At 38.9% G+C, this 27,343-nt stretch overlaps 1 protein-coding gene across 1 annotated transcript; it reads right to left on the reverse strand.

Moving 5' to 3' along the window:
* Positions 1–3,400: 3,400 nt before the first annotated feature.
* LOC140227219 (tRNA (uracil-5-)-methyltransferase homolog A-like) lies at positions 3,401–26,904 on the reverse strand. The gene is made up of 16 exons (XM_072307648.1): positions 26,532–26,904; positions 26,145–26,233; positions 25,432–25,507; positions 24,197–24,339; positions 22,887–23,036; positions 21,650–21,698; positions 20,453–20,516; positions 19,416–19,451; positions 16,094–16,311; positions 14,330–14,427; positions 13,575–13,684; positions 12,474–12,595; positions 8,006–8,081; positions 5,307–5,426; positions 4,602–4,698; positions 3,401–3,935 (listed from the first exon to the last, which is right to left on the reverse strand). The coding sequence occupies exons 1-16, from the start codon at positions 26,793–26,795 to the stop codon at positions 3,713–3,715; spliced, it is 1,935 nt and encodes a 644-aa protein (XP_072163749.1). The 5' UTR covers positions 26,796–26,904; the 3' UTR covers positions 3,401–3,712.
* Between the last annotated feature and the right edge of the window lie 439 nt (positions 26,905–27,343).

Below are 27,343 nucleotides of genomic sequence, written 5' to 3' on the forward strand. Positions count from 1 at the left end.
ATTGCAATTTGATTTGTTTGCTACTATGAAAAGCTTGAAAACAGGTAAATATTGGAATATATTGTAGAGATGAAACTTATGGTGTTTTGTTTGTTTGATTGAGACCTACTTGTTCAAGAAGAGTGCACGTACCATCGAATTTCACTGTAAGGACTGCAACCTATGTTTTTGAAACCTCTGAAAAGTCCACTATTTTTAGCTGCTTGGAACTAATACAAACATGAAGATTTTCTACAGCAACTTAACCTGTTGAGGACGGGCTTATTTTGCTACAACACACATTTCCCATAGACACTTGCCCGAGCATACTCGGGACTCATCTTCAACAGGTTAAGAGCACCACCTGCAATACAAACATATGCATACACTACATACCCTAACACACACATACACACACTCATCAGCAAAGACAAGACTCCACATCAAAATCTGGTGTGGAGCATCATTGTAGATAGTGAACCTCTTTCATGCCAAAATAATTAGGTAGTTAGATCCAGCAAAGGGAACATCATTTGGGCAAAACACTATTAATCTTCATTTGTACATATTGATGCATCATGCACATTATACATGCATACATATAAATAAATAGACAGACAGACATACAAATAGATAGATGGATAGATAGATAGATAGATGGATGGATGGATGGACAGGATGGATGGATGGATAGATAGATAGGTAGATAAACAGATAGATAGAATACAAGCAGCAACAAGTACATGTAATGAAGATTCATTAATCACGAACAGAAGTTTTTTAATGCAAGGATGGATTTTTAAGAAAATTTTTATTTTCAAAAGACACATACATATACAATTCAAATGCTATTTCTCGTGCCTTTGATACACAAATAAAATCACTATGTCTTTTTCTTCTGTTTGACAGAAATAGATGTGCAAGCATTTTTCCCTCAACTCAAGATGAATTGTTTTAACAGATTTAAAATATGCATTACAGAAGAGAATTCTCAATAAATGATATTCTATTTCAAATGGCCATTCTATGTATGAGTTACAGTTGGACCAAAACCTTGCCAGGATTACCTACAACAGTGCATCATTTCTTTTTAACAAAGCCTAAACTGACATCACCTCAGAGAAATTCTGATGGTATCAAGGTTGTTCATTTGTGTGAAAAAACAATCAGCAAAAAGACTTTATGTTGAATGTATCTGAAGTACTCAAATACTGTAGTATCAATTTAATCTTTGGCAGAGACAAGAAAAAATGCATCATTCCATCAAAATTCAAATTTGCAATATTTACCCATTAAAAAAATAAGGACTATTTCGCAAGCACGGCCATGTGATCAATAATCATTCCTACTAATGGGTATCGGTGAAAGCTGTGAAAGGTGGCCTTTGATACAAGACAACTTCCTGACATTTACATGGTCATGAATTTTACATCGTTCATCCCCTTATCGCTCAAGCACTCACTGATGCAATGTATTCTGTGTCACTTCATCCAACTATCAAGAGATTACATCGTCAGCTGAGAACAAGAACGGCACTATCCTGTTCTAAGATTTGTGGATAAATGAAAGCAAAATGATCAATTTACATGAAATAAAAAGCTCACTAAATCAAAAGTGGGTAGATTTATAAAGCATTGTTCCAAATATTGGGTAAAATAGTGCCCCTGTGGTTTTAATTGTTAACATTTTACTGAAAATGAAAATAATTTAAAATTGACACCATAACATAGAGGAGATTGAGCTCTACAACATGGTACCAATAACTCAATTACCCCCAACCCCCCGGAAAAAAAATAGTGAAAACATCTGTCTGGTTCTCAGCTAAAAATATCTGACTCGTTAACAGCTACAGACAGTTTCATGACAAATGTGATAGAAAATCAACAGATCGGGTACAAATAGAGGTAACATATGATATGCATGGCAAAAGTTACAACCATTTGCAAAAATTCTGATTGAGAATTGAGCACATACAGCAATCACTGCCCTACCAGGCCTGCCAAGGTATGTTAGTATATGTGCATACTGACATACATTGTTTAAATATGATTTTTTAAATATGATTTACATTTTTTTTCTTTGTCACTGGAACCTAACTGACAAATTTTCTGCTGTTCACATGAATTTTTGGTCTATATTCATTCAGTTTCATGACAGATTCGAAAAAAAAAATCAACAGATCTGGTACAAATTGAGGTAAAAGATGGCGTGCGTTGCAAAAGTTATGACCATCTGCACAAATTCTGATCGAGAATTGGGGACACAGCAATTACGTCCTACTACGCCTGTCAAGGTTTGCTGGTATACGCATATTGACATAGACATGATTTTTAAATATGTTTTTTTTTTTTCTTTGTCACTGGAACCCAACTTACAAATTTTCTGCCATCCGGAAGGATTTTCGGTCAAGATTCAGAGGAGGAAATTTTGAAAAGCTGGAACGAGTCTTCCCCTTTGTGAGATCATGTTCCCTTAAGTCCTTCCTCGAGGGGTCATAGTCTCTATTCATGCAATTCAAGAGATTGATGATGAATAAACTAATCAGCTGCCAGCAGGTGTCAACACACATTTTACAATCAAAAGGCTGTTTTTCGTTGGCTGACGCACCACAAGTAGGAGTGGATTGCATCAGTGTCGTGTCACTGGTTGTGATGCCCATTTCTGGCATCACACTGGCCGGGCATTTGCTTGCTGGCTCAGTTGTGCTCATCGCACTTAGTCGTGCGAGTGTCAATTTTCGAGAAAGAGTAGCAGCATTTTTCTATTCTGGTGCAAGAAGTGAGTCACTCTGTGTGACATATGCTAGATCGAAGATTTTTGCGTGATCTGTGAGTCTGAACTTGTCTATTGGACATATAGATATTTTTCCACTGTTCGGATAGCATCATGTGTTGCAAACTGTAACCACAAAACAGCTCACATCCATGGATATTTGATAAAATTTCTTTTCCTTTTCTTGTTTTTCACAACAGAACCCCACGGAGCGATAGACAAATAATTTTGTAGACTACTTTCTGCCAAATGTAGTAAAGAATAAGTTGTATGCAAGAACATGAAAGCGAACACTGCGAAGTATGTGTGAACCCATTCCAGAAAGGTGTACCCATCACTACTGTGAATTTTCAGTGTAGCCATCTTTGACGATCTTACATGTATTGCAATTCCTTGATTTTATACAACTTTGCCCTCAAAAATTTACATTGTGGTCTAAAGTCTGCATTTGGATGAAATCAACATTTGCTCTACATGGTCACCAACAAAGCAACCGCTGCTGTCAGGGAACCAAAACCAGCTGCGAACCTTGGGATTGACAGGTCATGGGTTTATCCACTGAGCCATAATACTGTAAAACCAGACATTTTTGTGTGCATGAAACTTTTGCAAATTTTGCGTAGAGCTAAATTCACAAAAATAACAAGCCCGCAAAATTGTGAAATGCACTGAATGCCAGATCAATGCTGTAAACCATCCTTGGTCGGGCAAGTTATGAAAGTTTCATACTGCAAAAGAGGCCAGGGACTCCAATTTGCAAAGTTTCATGCCGTGAATGTTTGTGGTATTAGAGTAGCTTCTCGTCTGTGAATTCAAGAAAGCATACATTTGTAAAAGCATAAGACGCGACAGCTGCTGGATAGTGGCAAATTATAAAAGGTGAGATAGCAACTAATGTATTTGATCATTGCTGGGTGCTACATGGAAGAATCTCAGTGGATGCACTTCATCGTCATGACAATCATGTCGTCTCTGATGATGCGGAGGATGACGACGGCGGTGGTGAAGCAGCTGGAGGTGGCTCCGACTGTGTGCCGCTGCGGCCCTGCCCGTCGCCGCGGAGATTCCGCTCAAAGAGGAGGACGAGTTCGCAGTGGCTGGCGTGGGGGAAGAGGTCGACGGGAATGGCCTTGACCAGCTTGAAGGGCATCCCTTTCATCTTCTTGGAGACAGGTCGACAGAGGCTGGGAGGAGTGATGCGGGAGGAGAGAGATGACACAAAGAGACACAAACATGTCAATAAGAGAAAGTGACAATGATAATAAAATCCAGTTCTTAAAAATGCCAAATGTACCATAAGATAATCTCTATACAATGAAATATATGTGTATACATGAAAACAAATATCATATGAACATTTTAAGATTGGTGAGGTAAGGAGACATTATCACTTCATCTAAATATAGGGTTGCGAGCAATATCCCTGCTTCTTAAACACATGCAACTCTATGCTTTCATAATAAAAGGTCTCGAAAGTCTCCCAAATTAGACTGCTGCATATTGTTATGTTGTTTTAATTAGTTTCTTTGACGACACGGGAGAAAATCTACAGCAATGCTCAAAAATGAAATTTCTACCACAGTCGTGAGCGCCGTGACATTACCTTTTGTTGCTCTCTCTCTTTAGACTGATCGAACCTGGTGGTGAATCCGTCATTACTGCGGTGTCCAAAGTGTGCATGCATGATATGCTAAATGCATTTGCGGCAGGAGCCAGCCGGTGACAACATGATAATCATGCAATTGCATATGTGTGCGTGCATGGGACACCGCAGGAATGGTGGATTTTGCTGGCAGGTTGGATAGTCTTAAACCAGTTTCTATCAAAGCCACCTGAAAATTTGATCTTACTTGATAAAGTTCTGGAGAGCCTGCCCTGCGTCACATGACACGTACACCAATCTGTTGAGATGGGGACAGCGCCGCACAGCTTGCAGCACTCGTGGATCTGAAAAGAAAGAAGAAAAAAAGATAGTCAGGTAGAGGTAGAGTGCTGAATCTTCTTAACCAAACAACTCCTGGGGGAACTTTGGGCACATTGGAGTGCGCCCGCAAAACGTACAATACCATACTGTACCTGTGCCAGAGGAGCACTAAAACACTCCCAAAGTATACCGTTCTGTACCCTACTGTGCCAAAAGTGGACCACTTCCCGATGTGCTGCAAAAGTGTACCATACTGTACCATACTGTGCCAGAGAGTGCTCAGAAACAAACTGGTCTAAAAGCACACCTTACAAGAAGTTGACACGAGAAGAGTGCACGTAACACACACTAAGTCATAATACAAAGAGCTGATTCTCTTTTGAAAATTACAGATGTAAACGTGCGAGGTGGATGATCCTGTTGCCACAAAATCCCCTGTAGCCCCTCTAACTCAAGTCTAAAAGCAACTTGCGAGGCATGTTTGTCCACACATCTCTCCACAATCCTGAAGGATAGGTGGATTTTACGCACAATGGTTTTGCAATTTTGCAAGAAGCACTTGACAGCAGCCATTGGCTACTTCTTGAACATTAATGTCCTATGGTAGGAAAAGTTAATCTGTGGAACTCACGCAGGCCTGCTCTGGGCGGGTCGACGATGCCCACGACGTCCAGGCACCGATGCAGCTGGGTGGTGATGTCTGGAAGCAGATCCTCTGCTTTGCCGCAATAAAACGTCACATTACTGACCCCTTGTGAATAAAGACAGTAAACAATCTTGTGAATAATGATTTGCATTGTACAACAAAACCAGCAGGATTTGTTTTCCTTGCAAAAAAAAAAAAGAAAAGAAAGAAGCTTTTAAGGATTATTCCACCATATTGTTAAGGATCACAAATGTGAGAATGAAAAAAGATGAAATCAAAAAATAAAACATGACGCTCCAAGCCCAATGAGATGGAATATTAAGTTGAGGGATATATATCTCAGTCGGATGTAAAGAGAAACTTTCAACATGAAATGCATCAAACATCACAGCCTGTATCAGTCACATAGCAACATCAAGCAGTCTCTGGATATATGAGCTTCAACATGCCCCCCCCCAAAAAAAAAAAAATTACAATCAGATTTTTGCATTGATAACTTTCAATATTACTAGACTGTCGGAGTGCTATCTCTGGGTCTTAAAATATAACATCTTAGCTATACTTTGCAGAAAACCCATTTACTTTTAGTGGTCACAGAGAAATGTGGATTGTAGTACAGCAGGTCATGGGTCTGATTCTTCCATGCTTAGCACTTGGATGCTCCTGGAACTGCATATCAATGTGTAAACACAATGGACAGAACTTAGAGGAAAGGGATTCCTGACATGCTCTACAAAACTTCTCATGTCTCTTTGACCACCAAAGCAAATCGGATGGGTTTTTCTGTAAGATGTGGGTAATAAGTTATAGAATCATACCCTGAAACTGTATTTGGATTGATTCACTATATGTAAAGGTATCATTGTGGAGGGTCCCATTGTAATCTATTCATTTATTTATTTTATAATTTTTTACTATCATTATTATTAGCATTATTTTTTTTCATTATTATTATTATTATTTGTTTGTTTGTTTGTTTTTTTTTTTTTTTGGGGGGGGGGGCATATGGACGCTTCTTACTCTTATGTACCACTCATTATTACATCACAAAAGAAAGACATCATGTAAATCAAGCCCCATTTACATTCCTCAGCTTGTTTGATTGATTCAGTCAGTCATTCACTTCGCAAAAACAAAATATTCATTTACACATTAACACACACTGTACATTACTGTAAACACCATAAATATATAGGCCCGAATTCACGAAGGTGGTACAAATGAAACCATGGTTTAAACCATGGACAAAAACTATGGAGCGCCAAGTGTCGCATGGAATATTTCGTTACGAAATCAGTCATTTCGTCGATGAAATGATTATTTTGTAATGAAATGACAACATTTTGTCACTAAATGAACATTTCGTCCACGAAATGATAATTTCGTTAACGAAACGATCATTTTGTCGACGAAATGACCAATTTCGTAAAGAAATATTCTGTGCGACACTTGGCGCTCCATGGTTTTTGTCCATGGTTTAAACCATGGTTTCATTTGTACCACCTTGAATTCGTGAATTCGGGCCATAGAGTCTAATTCTTTTGTGAATTGGAACTTTCGACAATTTTGTGACAGGTTAAAATTCCAAATTGTGGAATACATCACTGAACTGTGACATGTGCATGCATGTGTGCATGTCACATTCATGTCGGGATCAGGCTTAAAACGTCCGCCTTATGCCAAAAGAGCCTTAACACGTAGGATTTGTACAGTGTTAAGGGCCTTTTGGCATACGATCGACGAAAATTTAACCCTATTCTAACTGGGGGGGGGGGGGGGTCAAATTGACCCCCCCTCGACGTTTCGCGCCACGATTCCGCAACGCGCAAAGATTTTGCCGCGTCGTTTCACGACTTTTTTCATTGAAGTCTTCCGCATGTTTTGAGACCAAATTTGCGACGTCCGGGTACACCATTCTGAAGTTACATAATGTTATGCATATGCATGTTAACCCGAAAACAGCTCAAATTCATGATATCGTGTGCAAATTGAATGCAAATTGTGTTTTTTTGTTAAATTGATATAAATTAGATTATTTCAACTTTTAACCATTGAAATTAATCAATTCTAGTGTAGATAAGCCTGAAAAAGTGCCTACAACAAATTTTGGCAAAAAAACAATAGAAAACAAAAGGTCAAAAAAACAACAAAATACATAAGAAATTAACAAAACAATAAAAAAAAAAGAAATTGAAACTGATTGTGCCATTTTTTTACATGAAAATTGTTTGATATGTCTTGAGGAATTCTGACACAAAAATTTAGTAATACTTCAGTATTTTTCATGGAGTTATAGGTGAAAATATTATTTCATGCACAAATTTGCATAATTAATTTATTAAAAATAGAAAGGCAATATTTTTCTATTGTATAACTATGTAATCTTGTAGTTGACATCCAGCTCTATCTTCAGGCAAAATTTCGCGGCGATCGCGCGATCGGTGGCCGAGATCTGAAGGGGGGGTCAAATTGACCCCCCCCCCCCCCAGTAAAAACTTGGTCTCAAATAGCCCAGTTAGAATAGGGTTAAGTGTGTTTTTTAAATTCAAGAATAGCATCTGACTTGCAAAATTTGTGAAAATAAAAACCTCATAAAATATTTGGCATATATAGCATTCGTCATTCAAATCTATGTGGTTACGCAAACTCTTGCACATTCTGATCGAGTGATATTTTCTACCTACCGTTGATAGCTGCATTCTCCTTTGCATCGTCGACTGCTTGCTGGTTCATCTCCACACCAATCACTTTTTCCACTTTCTGAAATAAACAAGAATAAGGACAAAGGGAAACGTTCTGACTTGACGTGTTCAGACTTGAAATAGGCAAGTGAAATGTAAAAGTGTCAAAAATAATACTGCAGAACTTCTTCACTCCTTTATGTAGGAGCCATATTTGTGGTTCAGGGGATAAGACTGTGGTCTACAAAGCATGACATCCTTGGCTTGAGTCTACTGGCGGCAGTGATTGCAGCCTGATGGTGGCATCATGCTGTCCCAAAAGTGATGCAAGATGGCTATACAAATATTGTCCCTTGGGTGACAAGACCTTGTATCTCAAATTTTGGTGAAAATGCCTTTTTTTTTTAATCTACAGTCAAATAATCGGTCAAGTGATGTCCTGTCCAAGTCCTAGCTAACTGTCTTACCCCCAAATGAAGCCCCCACAGCATGTCAAAAGGAATGTCTATCCCATTCACTTATAGTGCTTTGGCTGCCATGTTTTTTGGCTCTCCTGAACATTTGACATTTTGTAGATATGAGGTCTTGTCACCCCAGCGACGATATGTAACTTCAATTTCGCATGAAGTTGGCCCCGAACTTGGTTAAAAGCCAATCACGAGCCAAAGTGAATACGATGCCCACATGATATCACATGATGACTGACAACCGAACCACACTGGAAGGCGACACAAAGATGTGAATCTCTATCAGAAAATGAACCTTTGCAAGATGTACTGTATATGTCATAAATATATGACGCATACCGTGTATTGGATTCCCGCAAGGAATGGGTTAATTCTAAGTTCATATTTTCAAGTTTAACATGGCTGTGTTCAATAAAGATGATATTAAAAAGATGGTATAAAAAAAATAAAGATGGTATCAAAATATAAAATCCAAAATCCTCCAAGACCTATGAAAATGCTGCCTTTGTACTACGTAGTTATGAAATGGCATGCTTCTAACCCCCCCCCCCCCACAACTGAGGATTTTATGCAACAACAATATACAGGACAATACATTTTACATGAATACATACAATGAATATCTTACATATCTAATGCAAGGGTAAATTATCTAACTGTGGTCTTCACTGAACACAATGTCAAACAACAGAAGATTCACATTATACTGCACGTACGTTCTTTTATAATTGAACTACTTTGCTCAAATTTCTCTGATTTGACCTTTTGATTTAAAGGGGCATAGTCCCGGTAGTGTAGATGGCGCTGTTGATGATACTGCCGATCATCGTTAGCATTGATACGAAGATTACCGCAGTTGAGCTGTCATCAAGAGTAAAGTGCGTAGGTGTTGCTAAGTAACGTTGCCTTTGTTGTCTTCTTTGCGCATCGCGCAGTCTGTAGTAATGCCAGGGTGCGTGCATATGTGCCTGTTATTGTGACATCACAAAAGAAGTTTGCTAAAGCTGTCATCCCCCTCAGCCGATTCATGAGCCGAACTGTGATCGGACCACTGACTACACTGAATCGGACTTCTTCGGACTCGGGGAAAGTGGGCCAAAGCGTAAGCGCCAAAGAGAAGTCGATAGCGTAGGTCTCTATATGAAATTTGCGCCGTGCGCCCGCGTACGCATTTGACTAAAACACCGGGACCATGCACCTTTAACAGATTTCATTTAAACCATCCTGCTTTTTTGTGATAGTAGTCCCTCTATTTTAGGATGCATACCTGTGCATTCTCAAGGAAAACATGTTCTTTCAGGGAAAATAGGAACATCCCCAAACAGAAAATGCATTCACAGCAACCTTTCATATGTGAATCACTTTCTAAAAACGCTACACATTTCACCTCTCATGTTTTTATAGTTCGTAGTGTATACGTGACACATTTTGCGACATTTCTATTTTCCCAAAATCCACAAAAATATTGCCACCTATAGCACAGTGTAATGTACAATGGATTTAATGGTGGAAAATCACTACATTTTCGCTTGAGAGGGAAAAAACAAATATTTCTTAATCCGCCATCACTGTGGTTCTCGATTAGGGAATTCAGCCACTTGTGAAATTGTCTCTAAAGTCTCAACTTGTGAACTATCAAAATTGCGAGAAACTCTGCGAAGAGGGGCATAAAAATGATTCCACCAGAGCACAAGCACACAGTCTCAAGGAAGACAAAAAAAATAGATGCTGGAAAAAAAGGTTTGCCGATCCTAAGGATGAGGACAATTGTCAGCATTTTAGCGAGACGCGAAGGCCCGAATTCACAAAGGTGGTACAATTGAAACCATGGTTTAAACCATGGACAATTTGTATGGAGCACCAAGTGTTGCATGGTCTATTTCGTTATGAAATCGGTCACTTTGTCGTAGGGAAATGAATATGATGAAATGACTGATTTCATAACGAAATAAAACATAAAACCTTTGTGAATTCAGGCCAAAAATGGTCTTTGCCTGCTGTTTCAGATATGGCTGCTTCCTCAAATACAATGGTATACAGGGATTCTCACGGTCTGTGACTAAATTTGCTGTTCAAAACAATTCCATGGCTTCTTTTGCGATACATAAAATACTTATCGGTGCTTCATTCGCAATGGCGAAGCTACCACACAAGTTTTAATTCAATGCGATAGATGCAAATCTTCAAATAGAGATTGATGAAGGTAAAGGCTTAAAGGTCGTATATCCCTTTTGCAAACATCATTAAATTTTGCATGGTTGAAAAACAATACCTCCCACTATCATGTATCAAATCTTACAGTAATACATCTCAGAGTTTATAAAAAAAAAAGAAATAAAAAAACCAACTCCATGTCACTCAAGAATATCCCCTGTTATTACCAAGAATGATTAATGGTTAGACTTTTTTTGGGGTTCGAATCAATTCATTGGATATCCATAGTATGTAATCGATCCCCATCATTAAGAAGTTTCCACTTTTATAATTCTAAGGAATGGTCTGAATTATAAACATCCCTTATAAAACACCAGCTCAAAAAATAGATCTGATTTTCAGGGTAGTAAAGGGGACACACACAAAAGACATTCATGTGCACCAGAAAAAATTGCAATAAAAATCAAGTGATACTTGTTTATACACGTAAGTAAACACAAAACCCAACAACATATTACAGACATATCAGTGTGGAACAGTGTATCTTCATATGCTAATAATTCAGGCAACATTTGAAAATGTGGGGTGTACACAGTCCCATACCACCCCATATATCACTGAAGGTGATCAATACCCCTGCCCCTAGTGTTGCTTTATAGCATGTGATGTCATGAGGGCAATGATGTTAATACCAAGTTTGTGCACTTATCAAATTGGAAACAGAATAATTTTAGTTTACTGTACAATTACAGAGTTGACACTGAGTTCCACAAGGTTTGGGTAAAAAGTGTGGTTACCATCGATGGCAATCCATTTCTGATACAAACACAAGGGACATTTTGCATACGTAACTACACTTAAAGACCATCATACACACCAAATTTGACCTTCATAGCTTGAATGGTTTATTTTGATACAAAAATGAGTAGTTACCATGGCAACACATTTTCTACAAACTAACACATTGGTGTCTTGCAAAACTACACTTCTAGATCATGATACATACTAATTTTTTTTTTTTTGACATACGGTACTGTATACGCTGCTATTTTTGCGTACAGATATTTTCGCGAATGAGGAGGTCACGGACGTTTTCGCGAGATATTGTTTTCGCGAATTGACACTGAGGCCTTCAAAAGTGCAATATTACCTTTAATGGTGTATGGTGACATTTTCGCGTGTTGTTAGATTTGTGGTCCTAACTGTGATTCACGAAATTCGCAAAAATTAAATCCTGGTGAAAATGACAGCTTATACAGTACTCAAACTGATGACATCATGTAACATCGTCAGAGTCTGCGGAAAGGAGACAGACCTAGCATGTAGGCTGGTGATGCACTCACAAATGCAAGAATTACATGAATACATGTGGACATGACTTGGGCAGCATTGCAGCAGTTCCACGAATGTGCAAGTCAGTTTTTTTTTTACATCGCGTGGGCTGCCTTAAGAATCAGAGGGACGTTTTTGAGTGCCAATTTGAGTCAACAATGAAAATAAAACTACGAACGTTGCTGGAGGAGTGGAAAAGAGCACCCTACATCATCTTAATTCCTTGCATTCTCCACAGCGTACATTCTTGAAGTCAATTTTTTGGCCAGAGAAAGTCCATAACATACTCCATCACGACATGGAGATATTTGGATGGACATCGGTTATAAAATGAACGGCAAGGGAAGGAGGTGAGTAATGCTCAGAATAGAACCAACTTGACCAAATGTGTGTGTTACATGCAAATGATTCCGGGCTGATGGCTGAAGGTCAACATCCTCATAAAATTAGTAAGTTTGTTTTTGTTTTTTGTTTTTTACAAAAAACATATTTTGTTTGTTGTTTGTCTGTTTTGTCACCTTTGCAAGAGAGATTCCGATTGTCCCTGTGCCACAGCAGATGTCAAGCAGAGTGGTGTTCCCGTCCACTTGGGCCCAGTCTGCGATAAGTGTGTAGAGGATCTCTGCTCCAAGGGTGTTCACTTCAAAAAAGAAAGCAGGGCAAGATAGTCAAATGCACCCAAAGGACAAGGGAAACCTTTGAAACAAACCTTTGAAAACTGCTCACAGTTTCTGCATGGATTTCAAAACAACTTTCATAACCTCAATGGTGAAAAATTACAAAAGAGTAGACTTGATGAATTCAAAGAGGTCATAAGTCCTGATATGAAGTCCACATTGAGACTGATAACCTCCATGATATACAATAAGTAGCATTTCAAACCCCAAATTGGAACATTTTGTACAATTTTGAAGGCAAGTCACCATCTGTTTTATCATAAGGGCTTATCAACCGACTTTGAGCATAATGCAAACGTTCAACTTCCATTTTCCTTGGTAGCAATTTTTTGCAGTAGCACGAAACAAGCACCTGCAGCTAGCTATGCACAATCATACACCAAGCTTCAGTGTCTTTTAACCTGTTCCATACGGGAACCTGGTGGCCTATGTATTACATCTATGGGAAATTCAGAATTCAGTATGGAACAGGTTAATACACTTCGATCATGCTTGCCTACACATATTAAAGTCCACTGTATGTCCTTACTCTGCTCCATACACTACTTTCATCATTTGTCTTTTGCTTTCCCCAAAATGTCCACATAGCTGGCAATATCTCATTGATCTGCCCAGTCCAATAAAATATTATCAAACAATATGAAATAGTTCAGAGAGCTTGGTTTTGCAACCTGTGTATGCTAGAAAGCATGTGTCCATACGATATGAGAAAAGAGACAAATAATTATGCAGCATTGGGTGGATGCCGCAAAGGCCACACATCACAAACAACAAATTAAGATGTTTGTGTGTTTTCATTCTACCCTCGCCTCTGTAACTTTCCTTTTTCCCCCTCTCTTGGCTAAAAGAAGTATCAAAGATTTGCAAGGATTATTCCATGGTGACATTCACTCTAAAAAAAAAAAAAAAAAAAACATCACAAATATTTTTGCATCCACCTACCTTGGAAGAAAGCCTGAGGTGATATCCGGAACTTGAGGCCGAGGAGATCTTCTGTGATGTGTTTCTCGCCCGAGATGTTTTCAAAGTGAATCGCATTCTTGTCACCCTGCCTGCATAAGAAGCAAGAGAGAAAGCGTCAAAAGGAGCAAGAGAGTGCAGCAACAATTTCAGCCAAAAAGGGGGAGGGGAGGGGCAATTCATCACACCATGCAAGTTACACATGTAAGAGGAATAAAATCGTGACTGAAACTTTCACTGCACTGTGGAATTTTGGCAATCTTTTCCATCAGTTTGGGTGAATTCATGCGTTTTAGCAAAATATGTGAACTTGGCATGCCGTTGACTGAGTCGGGCGTACAAATTTTGCACATAAAGACCCAAATTCACAAAGGTGGTACAATTGAAACCATGGTTTAAGCCATGGACAAAGACCGTAGTTTTGTGTGGGGGGCCAAGTGTCACATGGCCTAGTCATTTCGTTTATTTCGTCAACGAAATGTTAACATTACGTCCACGAAATCATTATTGACAAAATGACTGATTTCTTAATGAAAAAGGCCATGCAACACTTGGCGCCCCATAAAAAAACTATGGTCTTTGTCCATGGTTTAAACCATGGTTTCAATTGTACCACCTTTGTGAATTCGGGCCAAAGAGTTAACATTCTGGACTTTTTTTTGTTCTTATCTTTTTCTAAAGTACTAACGCCCTTTATGCTCTGAGCTGAAGATTGTGAAAATTGCAGAGATCTTTACCACTGGACATGGATGTGCAGCGATGTAACACCACAGGCTCTGCCGTCGCCATCACGGAAGAAGGCCGCAAGTCCTCCTTTCTCCTTCTCCACCTCCTCCTGTCAAAGACACAATGTAGTCTCTTATTGGGCACCATACTGTTCTTCACTTCATTTGGTCACTACTGCTGCAAGGCCACTCAATGATCTGCCATACAGCATCATATTGTATTTGGCATGCATTTTAATAGGGAGTCTAATCTTTGCGAATCGGGATTTCCCAACAACTCGTGAGAGGTTAATTTTGCGATCGTTGAGTACAGTAATGAATGGAGAACTGTGCGCATGCGCGTCACATTCATGTCGAGATCAGAGTTAATCAATTTGTGTGTTACTAAATTCGCAAATTGCACTGACTTGCAAATTTTTGGAGTATACAGTAACCCACTGGCAGCAAGAACCTAGTGAGTCCAACGCAAATTCCACAGGGGTTTCAGAATCTTATCAGGAACTAGAAATGTCGCTACGGCGACTGGTGTATGCCTCCGCCATAATACATGGTTCTCCTAATAGGTCTATAGTACAATGTCTTGACAATGTGTGATGACAGTTTCACACAATTGGCAAAATATTAAAATGACAGGTTTGCCACAAATGTGCTGAATGTTCACTTTCCTAGAACTAGGTTCAATTGGATGAATGATTAAAACGTCAGAGTGCAGGTATTTGGGGGAACTGATGATTTTCACTTGACTTTTGACCCTTTTACAAGTTTATGCATTGAGTAATTTTCAAGGTATTGAGAAAAAGTATAATTTCAGTATCAAATGGTAAAATAGTATCATCGAAACCTGGCCTTTGACCTTTGACCCCACAGTTCCAAAGAGAATTACTGTTAGGTAGAACATGCATAAATATGTAAGTTTCATGACAATATCTTGAGTTATTTTTGAGATATGGAAGAAAAAGTGCAATTTAGCACTTTCACTTGACCTTTGACCTTTTGACCTTTGACCTTTTGGCAAGAAACTTCCCACAGAATATATATTGGGTTATACATGCATACATCAAGTTTAAAAAAATCCTTCAGGCACTGCATAAATATAAGGAAAGTAGTTATATTTTGAGGAGTTGACCTTGACCTTTGACCCCTGACCTTTGACCCATGACCCCCAACTTCCCTAGATAATCACTGCCCATCGGTACAAGCATATATGCTAAGTTCCATGAAGGTACCTTGAACCATTTGCGAGATATGGAGAAAAACATGAAATTTCAATTTTTTTTTTTCACAAAATAACCTGTGACCTTTGACCTTTGACCCTGTGACCCTAAAATCCACATAAAGTATCATCCCCCAAGGATATACCCTCATACCAAGTTTGATGCAAAACCACCACACGGTTCTTGAGATATCGACAAAAACAAAACGGGACGGACGGACGTACGGACGTACAGACGTACGGACGTACGTACGGACGTACGGACGTACGGACGTACGGACGGACGGACGGACGGACGACCCGAAAACATAATGCCTCCGGCCACTTCGTTGGCGGAGGCATAATAAGTTAATGTAAATACACACCTGGAGACCAACACATTGAGAATGAAACTACAACCTCAAAATTCCCTACAGTTTTGGGAAATCATAACAGCAAATGGTAAAACATTGTGCCCATGTTTGCTTCTTTTCCTATTACCACGTAATTTCACGTCTTCATGATGATAAGGATATATTGATGAGTAGTAGCAGACGAGAGAAGGGCATAATTTTCACTATTACCTCTGAGAGAGTCTGCCTGTGAAATGTCACCATGACCATGAGGCCCGCCCCCTGGGTCGTCCTCACGGTCAGCATGCGCCAGTGACCCTTGTGGGTCACGGGGTCATAGGCCGCCAGGTTGGAATGCCGTATGTAGGACTGGAAGGCCTGAACGACGGCCTTTGACCTCTCAGGGACGTTGAGGCAAGATGACGGGTTGACCACAGAGATTTGACCCCCTGGAAGAATGTGTGAAATTTGAGGCATTATTGTGAGAAAAACTAGCCAATGTAGCAAAGAGGAAGTCATCAATGATATGCGAATTGACGACACATTACTCTTGTGGAGGATGAAATGTAAACCAACTCCTTGCAACTGATTGACAAACTGCCCTTCATTTGCATAAATAAGCACTTACTATTCAGTGTTTTAAAAGAAACCATGATAAAAAACAAAAAGCAAAAAAAAATCAAGGGCAAACACACTCAGGTTGGATTTATACCAATGATCTCCTGATCACCAGACAGGCATCATATCCACTCGATCAACGAGCTTCCACTCATAGCATGCAGTGGGTACTGTTTATCAATTCAAACTAGAAAAGCACTTGCAGAACGCAGACCACCACCAAACAGCTCATTTCCACCCATACACGCATGCTATAAATCGCCCAATTTCCCGATGAAGAAACCTTGTCTTACATCAGCTTCCTGCTGCGTAGCACCTCAAGCAACAGAGCATGTGCTTAAGTGCGCATATACGTATGTAAACCTTAAATCACACAGCTTGAACTGCAAAGTTCATTGACCCTATTTCCCTCCCCCCCCCCCCCCCGAAAAAAATATCCTCTAAAGACCACAAAAATTCCCAAATCACTACCAAAATGTAATCATCTGTTTCTTGTGTCATTATGAACTTTTCCTGCATGTTCCATCCAAATCTGTGCACAACTTTTTGAGATATTTTGTAAAAGCCAAACAATCTTACGTATACCAACAAAGACATAACCTCCTTGGTAAGTAACCGCTACATGCCATATGTGACCGTGCACCTCAAAACGAACATAAAGTCGCACACACTGATTTTGCCTGAGGACTGAAAATAAGTGAAATGGGTCAACCCAGCCGAACTTGACTTTTTCATATTTTCTGAAAGAGCGGGTCTTCTTTTACATTAGGCTAAAATTTGGTATCATAAAACGGGCAGGAAAGTGTGTTTTTTTTAGCAGTTTATCTCGAACATTTTTGGGAGAATAGTGTGATTAGGTGTGTCTTTAGAATCCCTTTTTCATTTCTGAAAAACCTTGTCCACACTCTTCACTTTCAACTCTAATAACTTTTGAAAGAATTGTGCTACTGCTTTGAAAGTTGGCATTAATTACGGACAGAATGTGTTAATGAGGCATGTTTAATTTCAGTTTAATCTGATAATCCATTCATTGTTGTTACTCTGGTGGTTTACTTCCTGTTTTTTGTCCCATTCATCGCACAGCCAGCACAGTTTGGTAAAGATTAAGCGCTTGAGTAGACACTGTACTTCAGAGCCTCTTTTCTCAGTTCACACTTTTCCTGAGTTGGTGCTTTCTTTCCAATATTTAGATAGGTTAGGAGAGTCCATTTGATTTGAGTTATACATCATTTTAAAGCTTAAAGTCTGCTCTTTCAGAATATGGTCTTAACTAAAAATTTATGTCTGGCGACTTTTTGTTTGTTTTGAGGTGCAGGGTCACATATGGATTAAAACCAGCGTCAGTTCGAATCCAGTCCAATTTATGCTCATCATCTTTAGTCAAGGCTTCTACTTATACACTGAATAATCAGTGCTTATTTACGTCAATGAAGGACAACTTGTCAATCAGTTGCAATAAAAACACCTCAGTGCAAAAAAAAATTTACTCATTTGAAGAAAACAATTCTGTTAACATTTGGACAAGTAACACAAAAGGTTGTGGCCATTTGGATTTCAGTGCGCATAAACAAGTTCAATGCCACTTGGAAGTCATACACTGGCTGCCACTGTTGAATAAAATATTCTTCACATGTAAAGACTTCAATAAAACAATGCTCTTCTTGCACACACTATTTCTGTCTTGTAAGACAAGCAAAGCCATCATATCCTTGACAGATGTTTTCAGAGAACTACACATGGTTTCTGGGGTGGGCTGTTTTGGAGAAGAAGAAGGTCATATATATATTGTGGTGTTACATATCCACTCATTGCACTTGTTTGTTAATTCACAGTAACTTGCTGAGACCTGGTTAGCCTGTATTCAAGACTCTCCCTTGTTTCTGAATCCATTGATTGTTCATTAATTTGCTGGCCCGAGTTTATACTCCAGAGATGAAGTTGGTGAAACTACTGTATAGTGTTATGACTGTACATACGTATCATGTCACTCATAAATATGCATCCCCCCCCCCCCCAGGTGCATTTGGGGGGGGGGGGGGGAGTTGCTTTATGATATGCCTTGCCCTGAGCCTGCCAACATGAGCAGGAATATGATTGCACTCACAGCTATCTTTACCAGAAAGCTGCTGGGTATATGCAATATGGGGAAGACAAGCTGATGATGAAGGGGGGAATCTTCTGATGATGCTCTAATCTACTTTATTTTTGCTCCTTGTAATCTTATACTTCTGCCACTTATCAAGAACGTGTCACCCTCCTTGCCAGCGTACAAATCTTCATGGTACAATACATAACACATCACACATAATAAAAATCCCAAATTGTCATAAGCACAAGACAAGCAAGTGAACAACCACTCAGATTATTTTTTTTTTTTTTTTTTTTTTTTTTTTGGGTGCAAGAGGCAATGCGAGACTTTATTCCTAAATCACATCCAAAAAACATCCAAAACAGAGGATAACCTGCGTCGGAATCAAATCACTCAAAAAATTTATGTACATATCACAACACAATATTGTGCCCTTGCTGAAATATATTACTTGAGGTTTTGCTGTACACAGCTACATGTTTTTTTACTGGAGTCGTACAAACCTAAAAGTCCTATGATGATGGTGTTACAATGAATGATTATTCAAATCAAAAGAGTACAGAGGGATCACTCTAGAGAAACATCTGGACAAAGACTAGGAATAATATGAACAGGCCTTGTCTCTCATCAGGATTTTTGTATTTTTTTCCCACTATCATTGCTGATTTAAACCACTCAGATTATTGATTCAAACTCTGTTGATATCATGCATAGCACTTTGCACACTGTTCTCACCTCACAAAGTAGTTGAAAATGACATTTTCCACTATACTCCCATCTTTTGCCTCTCTGTTTCTCACAGTACGTGGGGAAAGACTTTTCTTTTTTCATTTAGCACTGGCTTACCTTTATAGAGACCAAGTCGAAACCCAACTGTTTTTTCTGAAAAGAATAGAGCAAAGAGAGTAAGCCTATGACCATCTTCATTACAGTTACATATTAGTTTCATGAATTCTCATCTTCAATTTTTTTCCACGTGAAAAGAGGGGTTGGTTCAAAATGATTAGTGATTTTGGAGCTAATGATATGCAGCCATATTTGTTTCAATACTATTGATGCCGTTTCCACATTTATGACACTTTTAAGGTTGAATACATGCACTAACAATCAAAAACAGAACATGGGGAAAAAAGACTCCCCAAATGTTTTGTTGTTGTTGTTGTTGTTTCTCTTTGTTTTGTAAAAGAGTTGCCACATGAGAAGAGAAGCTATTCAACTTTGAATAATTTTTAAAAAATATATATAAGGCATCAAAAGAACTGATATTACCTTGGTTGACAAATCATGTGCCACATTTGCAAATCCAAATTAGCTGACAGCCTACCAACTTCACAAACTTTGCTTACATGCACAAACCAATTAATAAATCACAAAATGTGATTGAAAGTGTCATGGCAATAGTTTCGGCATTAAATTTACATCACAGCACAGATTGCAATTTTTCCTACTACTTTCGTGGAATGCATCTTTTGCACAAAGACTTTGCATTTCTATAAAAAGTTACAAGGCTTTGAAAAAGCAGTATCAGAATAATGTGCACACAGGGGGTTTACATTGTGCCACACACAAAGTTAAAGGCATAATTTACCATTTGCAGATGAAACAAAAACCCAACATTAGTGCTTTAAAATAGATCTAAAATGTGAGTTAGGGATAGAAACAACCACTGTAAAAATTTGAATCCGTATAATCGATGTTAAGCATTGTTAAGTACACAAAATGTGAACAATAGTTATAATATGCATCAAATGTGATATCTTGAACATTTTTGAAATCACTGCTCCCAAAGGTAAACTGGACCTTTAACCTTTTTTTTTTAAAGCAACAACAAAACAAAATAGGTGATACGCTGATAGCGAATCCCCTAACAAGGTAATGCTTACCTTCCCCTCCTGGACTGGTTCCTATGGAAAACTCACACTTGTTACGATACCCAGTTGTTACGGGCTGTATGTAAGAATTAAAGATTAAAAAATACCTTCAAGTGGAGCAAAATCAATCAAATGGGAAAGTTTTCATCAAAATCCGACCTACGTATTTTGTGTACCTCTGTAAGTAAGTTTTCTGACTATAGTTTCACATATTTACAACGATTGATATTAATTGCTACCATAATAGGTGTAAAATGGGTGATAATGTCATCCCTTCACAAGTTCCCTTCTGATTTGCAAGTTTGTTTCTTTTTCAAAACTGAAATATAAAATCATATAGAAAAGTACATGTACATAGTAAAAAAATATATGTGACCCGCTACAACAAAAGGATCCTAAAGTCGCCGACGGCTGAGCCGAGAAAATCAAGTTTGAAGTCACATCATCAAAATTGGTCAAAACAATCATATTTCTGCTTTTGGCATAATTTTGTAGTCTAATGTTTTGTCTATCATCTGTTGAAATTTCGAAGCTAAATGATCAAAGGAACAGCAAGAAATCAGCGTTTTTCTGGGCCACGATTTTCCAAGTTTCAACATAACAGAATCGTGTCCGAAGGTTTGGATAGCGCCGCAGCTAGACTCTGCCCTAGCAACGAGGGAGTGATCTTATTGGTCAGTGCGTGGCATCCTCATTACTGATTGGTCGTGCGTAGACTGCTAGCGCTAAGCTTGAATGAACATCGCGGAGGTTGCTAGGAGCATACCTTCTATTGTCAAGCGGTGAAAACTGTCTCGCCTCCCCTTGATCATGATAGTGTCGGAAAGAAAACTTTGAAGGCGTTTTTCTCGAAACTCTGATTTCCACCACTTGACATGCACTAATAAAATCATCGATATCTCCGCAACCGAGTACTTTTATGAGTTGTGTTATGTATGAAATTAAAGTAGAACAGTAAGGGAAGAATGTCGTGCCATTTTCAGAAAATTGTCCTCCCCCGACTTTCGGATCCTTTTGTTGTAGCGGGTCACGTATAAACATAACTTCAGGTGCGAGTTTCTTCACTTTGTCTCCCTCTACAAACCTGACCCTTCACCCCTCTAAATAATTATCTTTCTTTCATATATACATAACTTGTCAACAATCAGAGCAGAAAAAATATATGTATATATACGGTGTGTATACATTTTTTTTTTCCAATTTACATACCGATGGACGCACTTTCTCCAATAAGCAGCATAAACCTTCGTTCTTCTTTCTGGTGGAAACAAAGGGAGAAAGAGCAAAGAATGGTGAATAGTCTTTCAATCAGTAGTAGTGGTCATATAATGATGCTACCACACAGGTTGGCTATGGCCATGAAATCATACTGTATTGATCAGCAATGGCAAGATCATGATATAGTAATTGATTCAGTTGGCAATGATCATGAAGTAATGCTACTTCACTGCTGTAAGTAGAGGTCACACACTGTTTTGAGTTTGTAAATATTTCAAATTCATTGATATTTTTTTTCCTGAGGACCTACAATTGTAGCAGTAAGCTTGTCATTAAACCTGTTCAAAGTGCTGACATAATCTTCTCAATAATAAGGATGTAAGCTTGCACCCATTAGTTCTTACTATGTCAGGAAATAACTGGGCTAAAATTTGGTGGCTGTCAGGGCATACATTTTGTTTCATAACTGGTATGCACAAAACTTGAAGAACAGATTAGCACATCAATTCAATGGCTTACATCAATAACATATCAGGGTAACATATATGCATAGAGTTTTGATATAGTGTATCAATGAAACAGTGCTATTGCTTACCTTCATTTTGAAGGTTGGTGTAAACTTTAAATATTTCAATGAATAGGTGTTATGGCTTACAATGCGTTAAAAAAAGAAACCAACAACTAGCATACAGAAATAAATAAATCTCATGGCTAAAAGGGATGGTATTGGTCGAGGTGAGGATTTAGCTGTTAACTTTTTGCGAGATACTTAGATACACTTTATGAAATGTTAAATAACATACAAATCTCAGAGGAATTTAAAGTTTAATTTATGAAAATTGATTTTGAAACCGGTCCCGAAATGGCTGAGATAACTAAAAGAAAGTAAAACAAGGCGATCCCAATTAAAGGTGGGGCCCACCTTTTATTAGGATCGCTTTGATTTGGATATCTCAGTCATTTCAAAAGCAATTTTCATCAAATAAACTTTGAATTCCTCTTAGAATTATTACGTTCTTTCAAAATGCAAGATGTTTCTCATTACCCCCCCCCCCCAAAAAAAAAAAAAAAAAAAAGTTTGAAACCCAAAGACCCATCTCAACTAAAACTGTACCATCCCTTTAAACCAAAACCTCTGTCCGAAGAGCACTGGTACAAATGAAATCAAAACACGAGAGGGAAGTGGTCTACTGGCACATGGCCTGTACAGAGAGGGACTCTGCCTCACTTTTGCTCCTTGATCCAGTCCCTCTGATCGGGAATGGAATGTTCCAGTGAGTCGGTGAATTTGCGCAGGAGCTCCCTCTTTTTTTTCTGCTTCAGTTCCAGCTGCTCGTCGTACGCCATCTTCCAGAGAGGCGTCACGGCAAAGTTCAGCCTGGATGTGGCAAAAGATTGAAGCAACGATGACAGCAGCTCTCATGATTTTATTTAAAAGATTTTGTAAAGTGGGGTTGGGGGTCTGGATTATCCTACCTTTGTAGTCTGACTACAAGATAGAAGGGTGTCACATCTTATCTCAATTTATTATTTCAGCTTTGTTAATTTGCCCTCGTTAACATTAGGTACCAAAATCCACGTCATTAAATTATCCTCATCTTGACTGCCACTGTCCCCTTCACCACCACCATTATCACCATTGTACATGATGTACCTGTGGTACTACCATGTTAGCACACTTATCAAAATCATCATCGCCATCATCATGACAGTCGTCGTAAATGTTGTCATAATCACCATCATCTTCACTGTAATTGTTACCAGTACATGTATCATGATCTTCTCAAACATTTCTTTTTTTTTTTCAAAGACCCGGTAGTGTGGGAACACAATGAAATGAAGATTGGCCTAGATGGGATATATACACTGTATTCAAGAATCCTTGTAATTAATGGTCTGCAGCTTTATCACCGATCTCTGCGTAAGTATACACACAGCCAAAGAGTCTCGACTGGGTTTGACCATTACTGATATGAGCATATGCTTCAGTACACATATTCGCCGACATGCAACTGACAGGCGCTATTTGTGGTTTTGGAATGTGCCTCGGTGGGTAGCGACTGAAGATCGATTCAATCAGTCCACCCATGTTTCCCCATGCTATCAGGTCTTTAACCCATTGAGGACGGGCTAATTTTGCTACAAGACACATTTCCCATAGAGACTTGCCCCCGAGTATACTTGGGACTCGTCCTCAACGGGTTAATCACTGCAACACGATATTTGCTCTTGCAACATTTCCTCCAAGGACGTAGGGTTAGGGTAAGGGTTGTGATGGGGCTTTAGGTTTAGTTTGATGTGAGGATTAGGATTACGGTTAGGGTTGTGTTTGTGAAAAGAATTTATGTTTGGCTCAGCACGCAGATATTGCACAGGAGCAATTGTCGCAGGAGCACATGTCATGGAACCTAATCACTTTTGTCACAATCATTACCACCACCCTCAACATCACTACTAACATTGTTATCATCATCATCATCATCATCATCATCATCATAATCATCATCACAATCACCGTTACCCTCATCACCGACTCACCTCTCCTCCACAGTCAGGTCTGCATCCTCCGCTGGTTGCACATCCTCCCGTCTCGCCTTCTTGCCACGCCCGTCCCCGTCCCCGTCCCCGTCTCCCCGTTTTCTCTTGGAGGCCAGCATGGGATCCTCTAGCGGCCTGGCATTCTGTCATTTAATCACACATACCCCCAACATAAGATCTTCAGCAACCGTGAGCAAATCGGTTACAGGTGCAGTTCTTCCCAGAAGATAATGCTCAAGGGGAAACTTTCATATCACTAATATATTTTGTTTGTCAAATTTAAAAAGAACTGTTATTGTTTATAATTCTAAACGAGAGTATTTTCATATGGAATTCAATTCATGCACAATTTTTCACTTGTCAATATCTCTCTGATCATTCACTTCAGTTTGACATTTGGGAAAGTTTCCACGTAAAAAAAAAAAAAAAAAACTCCCATGTTTACAGTGCCACATCATCTCGAATTGGTTGCTAACAAATTGTCATGGTACTGTATAGTATTAAACAGAACACCCACAACTCCATTTATCTACACACATCTCAAGGAATAGCAGATCAGGAGAGCTCACTTCCAACTTCTCTTTTTTTAGTCATGTTGCTAATATGGATAGCTGTAATGACATCTGCTGTTCATACATTTAATCCATAAACTCGAATGACATGACCTATATGCATCTTTTATTCTACCAATGAACTAGACCACAATGTGTGCACGCCACTGAGGGGAATTTCAAACATAGATACCAGTATGATATGAGAGGCAGCAAGGGTCATGACACCTCCAGAATTATTCTGCTGTTGGTGTTCTTATTGTTTTTCGAAAAACATCATGGCTCATCAAGTTAATCCTGATGCTTTTCTTTCACCCCATTGAAGACGAGTCCCGAGAATACTCAGGCAGGTGTCTATGGGAAATGCATGTTATAGCAAAATCAGTCTGTCCTCATGGGTTAACCTTAACTTTTCCAATAGAGTTACATGTATATTACAATGTTGATACATGCATGTTATGTTATCCACACGTCAATAAATCAGGGATGATATTGAGGTTTGTTGAAAAAAATCAGAAATCAAAATTTTCAGGTCACTTTGATAGGTATGGAAAAAGCAAAATGTGTATAGACTTGAGAAAAAAAAAAGGGCTGAAATTAATCTACAGAATATGATGCCTGATAAATGTCTGTCTGGTGGCTTACATTTGCATGGGCCTCTGGAAAAAGCTATATAAATTATACCTTTGCCATGAGATTTCTTCCTTTCCATTTGTGGCCATTTAGCAGCTGCAGAGCTTTCTGTCTGTCATCCTCGCAGCTGAAATAAAAGGGAGAGCACATTACAACACACACACACACACTTAAATGAAAATGTCAATGGAATTACAATTGTACACTTAAACATTTGGATTTGACTCAAGTAATATCAGGTTAAATCAAATGAACATAGTGAAGGTAATTTCATCAGAATAGGACAAAAACTATCAAATATCAAGGAAACTCACAGCTTGGCAAAGTTTAGAAATTAGTGAAATCAATTACAACCATATACAGTATATGCAAATATAGTGATTGAGGTGATGGAATCATGCCTATAAACCAGAGGTTTTCTTCGTACTTACACAGAAATCTTCACCAATGTATCTATCTTTTTCAAATATTATTCAAGAAGAAAAAAAAACCCTTCACACCTGATTTTCCTACAGTTATCATGACATTGCAGTATATATTACTTTACCTGTGGCAATCACACCTCATTGTCAGGTGAGTATAAGAAAAACAGTTCACAGAGAAATATTTCTAGAAACAGCCCCCCCTTGGAGATGTGGAAATGATTTTTCTTTTGATGCATCGATTTCTTTTTCTTCTAGTTCGGTCTTGACTGATCTGACAGGGTTATAAACATTTACTCTCTTTTTCAAGAGTTCTCTTGACTTTACAAATATCTGACTTACGTGAATGTTATGAAGGCATAATTTGATCTTCCACCACTCTTGATCTTCTTCGGCTTCAGATCCAATCCTTCTAGCATTTTACGGAGTTGCTGGAAAACAAACAAAACAAACAAAGTACTGCTCTGCCCTTTATACCATGTTAGTAATAAAAAATATACTTGGCATGTTGTCAATGCAATGGCTTTGCGGCCATTTATTGCTAAAATCTGCTACCTACATGTACATGTACAATGAAGGGATCAGTACACATTTCAACAACAGAAGAAAATCACCCCAAAAGCCAACATTTCATGAGACAAAAAGCAATAAAAAAATGTCTTAACAAACTAATTACACTGACCAGCAAATCATCAACAAAAACACTGAATTGACTAACTGTCACCTAACCTTATACCCAAAGCACGAAGGCAGATTTTTCAGCACAATCTTGAAAATTTCGGACGTGAACTCATCGCCTCTGGTGTAATGGAAGAGGTCCATTTTTTCTCCACTGGCACTGTTCTGCTTCTCATCTCCTCCTGCAGCATCTTCCATTTCTGCATCCCGTGAATCCTGCTGGCCATCGCCATGGCAACGCATACTCTCCGAGGCACCTCCCGCATCTTTCGAGTCCTGTGCAGATGGAGCTGAGTCACTCTCACAGAGACCCATCTTCTTGTCTCTGGTGTCGGTGTTGTCGTCTAGCGTGTCATCCTTGACCTTAAGGTCATCCTCTGTTCTCTGCTGACCAACGACATCATCGGATTGGTCACTTGGTATCTTGCTCTCCGTCTCGTCTGCATTGGAGGACGCCATTTGCATGTGGTCGTTGGCGGCAGCATTGGGCTGAGGATTTGCGTCTGGTCCCGCTGGTGTTTCCATCATGAGGTCTGAAATATTCTTGGGAAGGGAGATCCAGCTTCCCACAGCCAAAGAAAGCCCTGTAAGGATACAAGCATAGATGCAAGAAAATAGTTGAAATAAGACTGCATGGAGAATAAAAGTCTTGTGCAAGAAGAAAAGATCTGCATATTAGATGGGTGCGTGTGAATATTATACTCAAAGCCTCATTATCACTGACCATAACAAATCACCACCTCTTAGGGAAGATCACTGTTACTGAACCCTCACTCCTTAGTGTTTCCGAGGTCGTTTTTCTTCTAAGTTCAGGGCAAATAGATCTCAGTGTGTGTATGAATGAAAACAGGAATAAGATGACA

The sequence above is a fragment of the Diadema setosum genome, chromosome 4 (assembly GCF_964275005.1).
Source record: "Diadema setosum chromosome 4, eeDiaSeto1, whole genome shotgun sequence".
In the NCBI taxonomy this organism is placed as follows: Eukaryota; Metazoa; Echinodermata; class Echinoidea; order Diadematoida; family Diadematidae; genus Diadema; species Diadema setosum.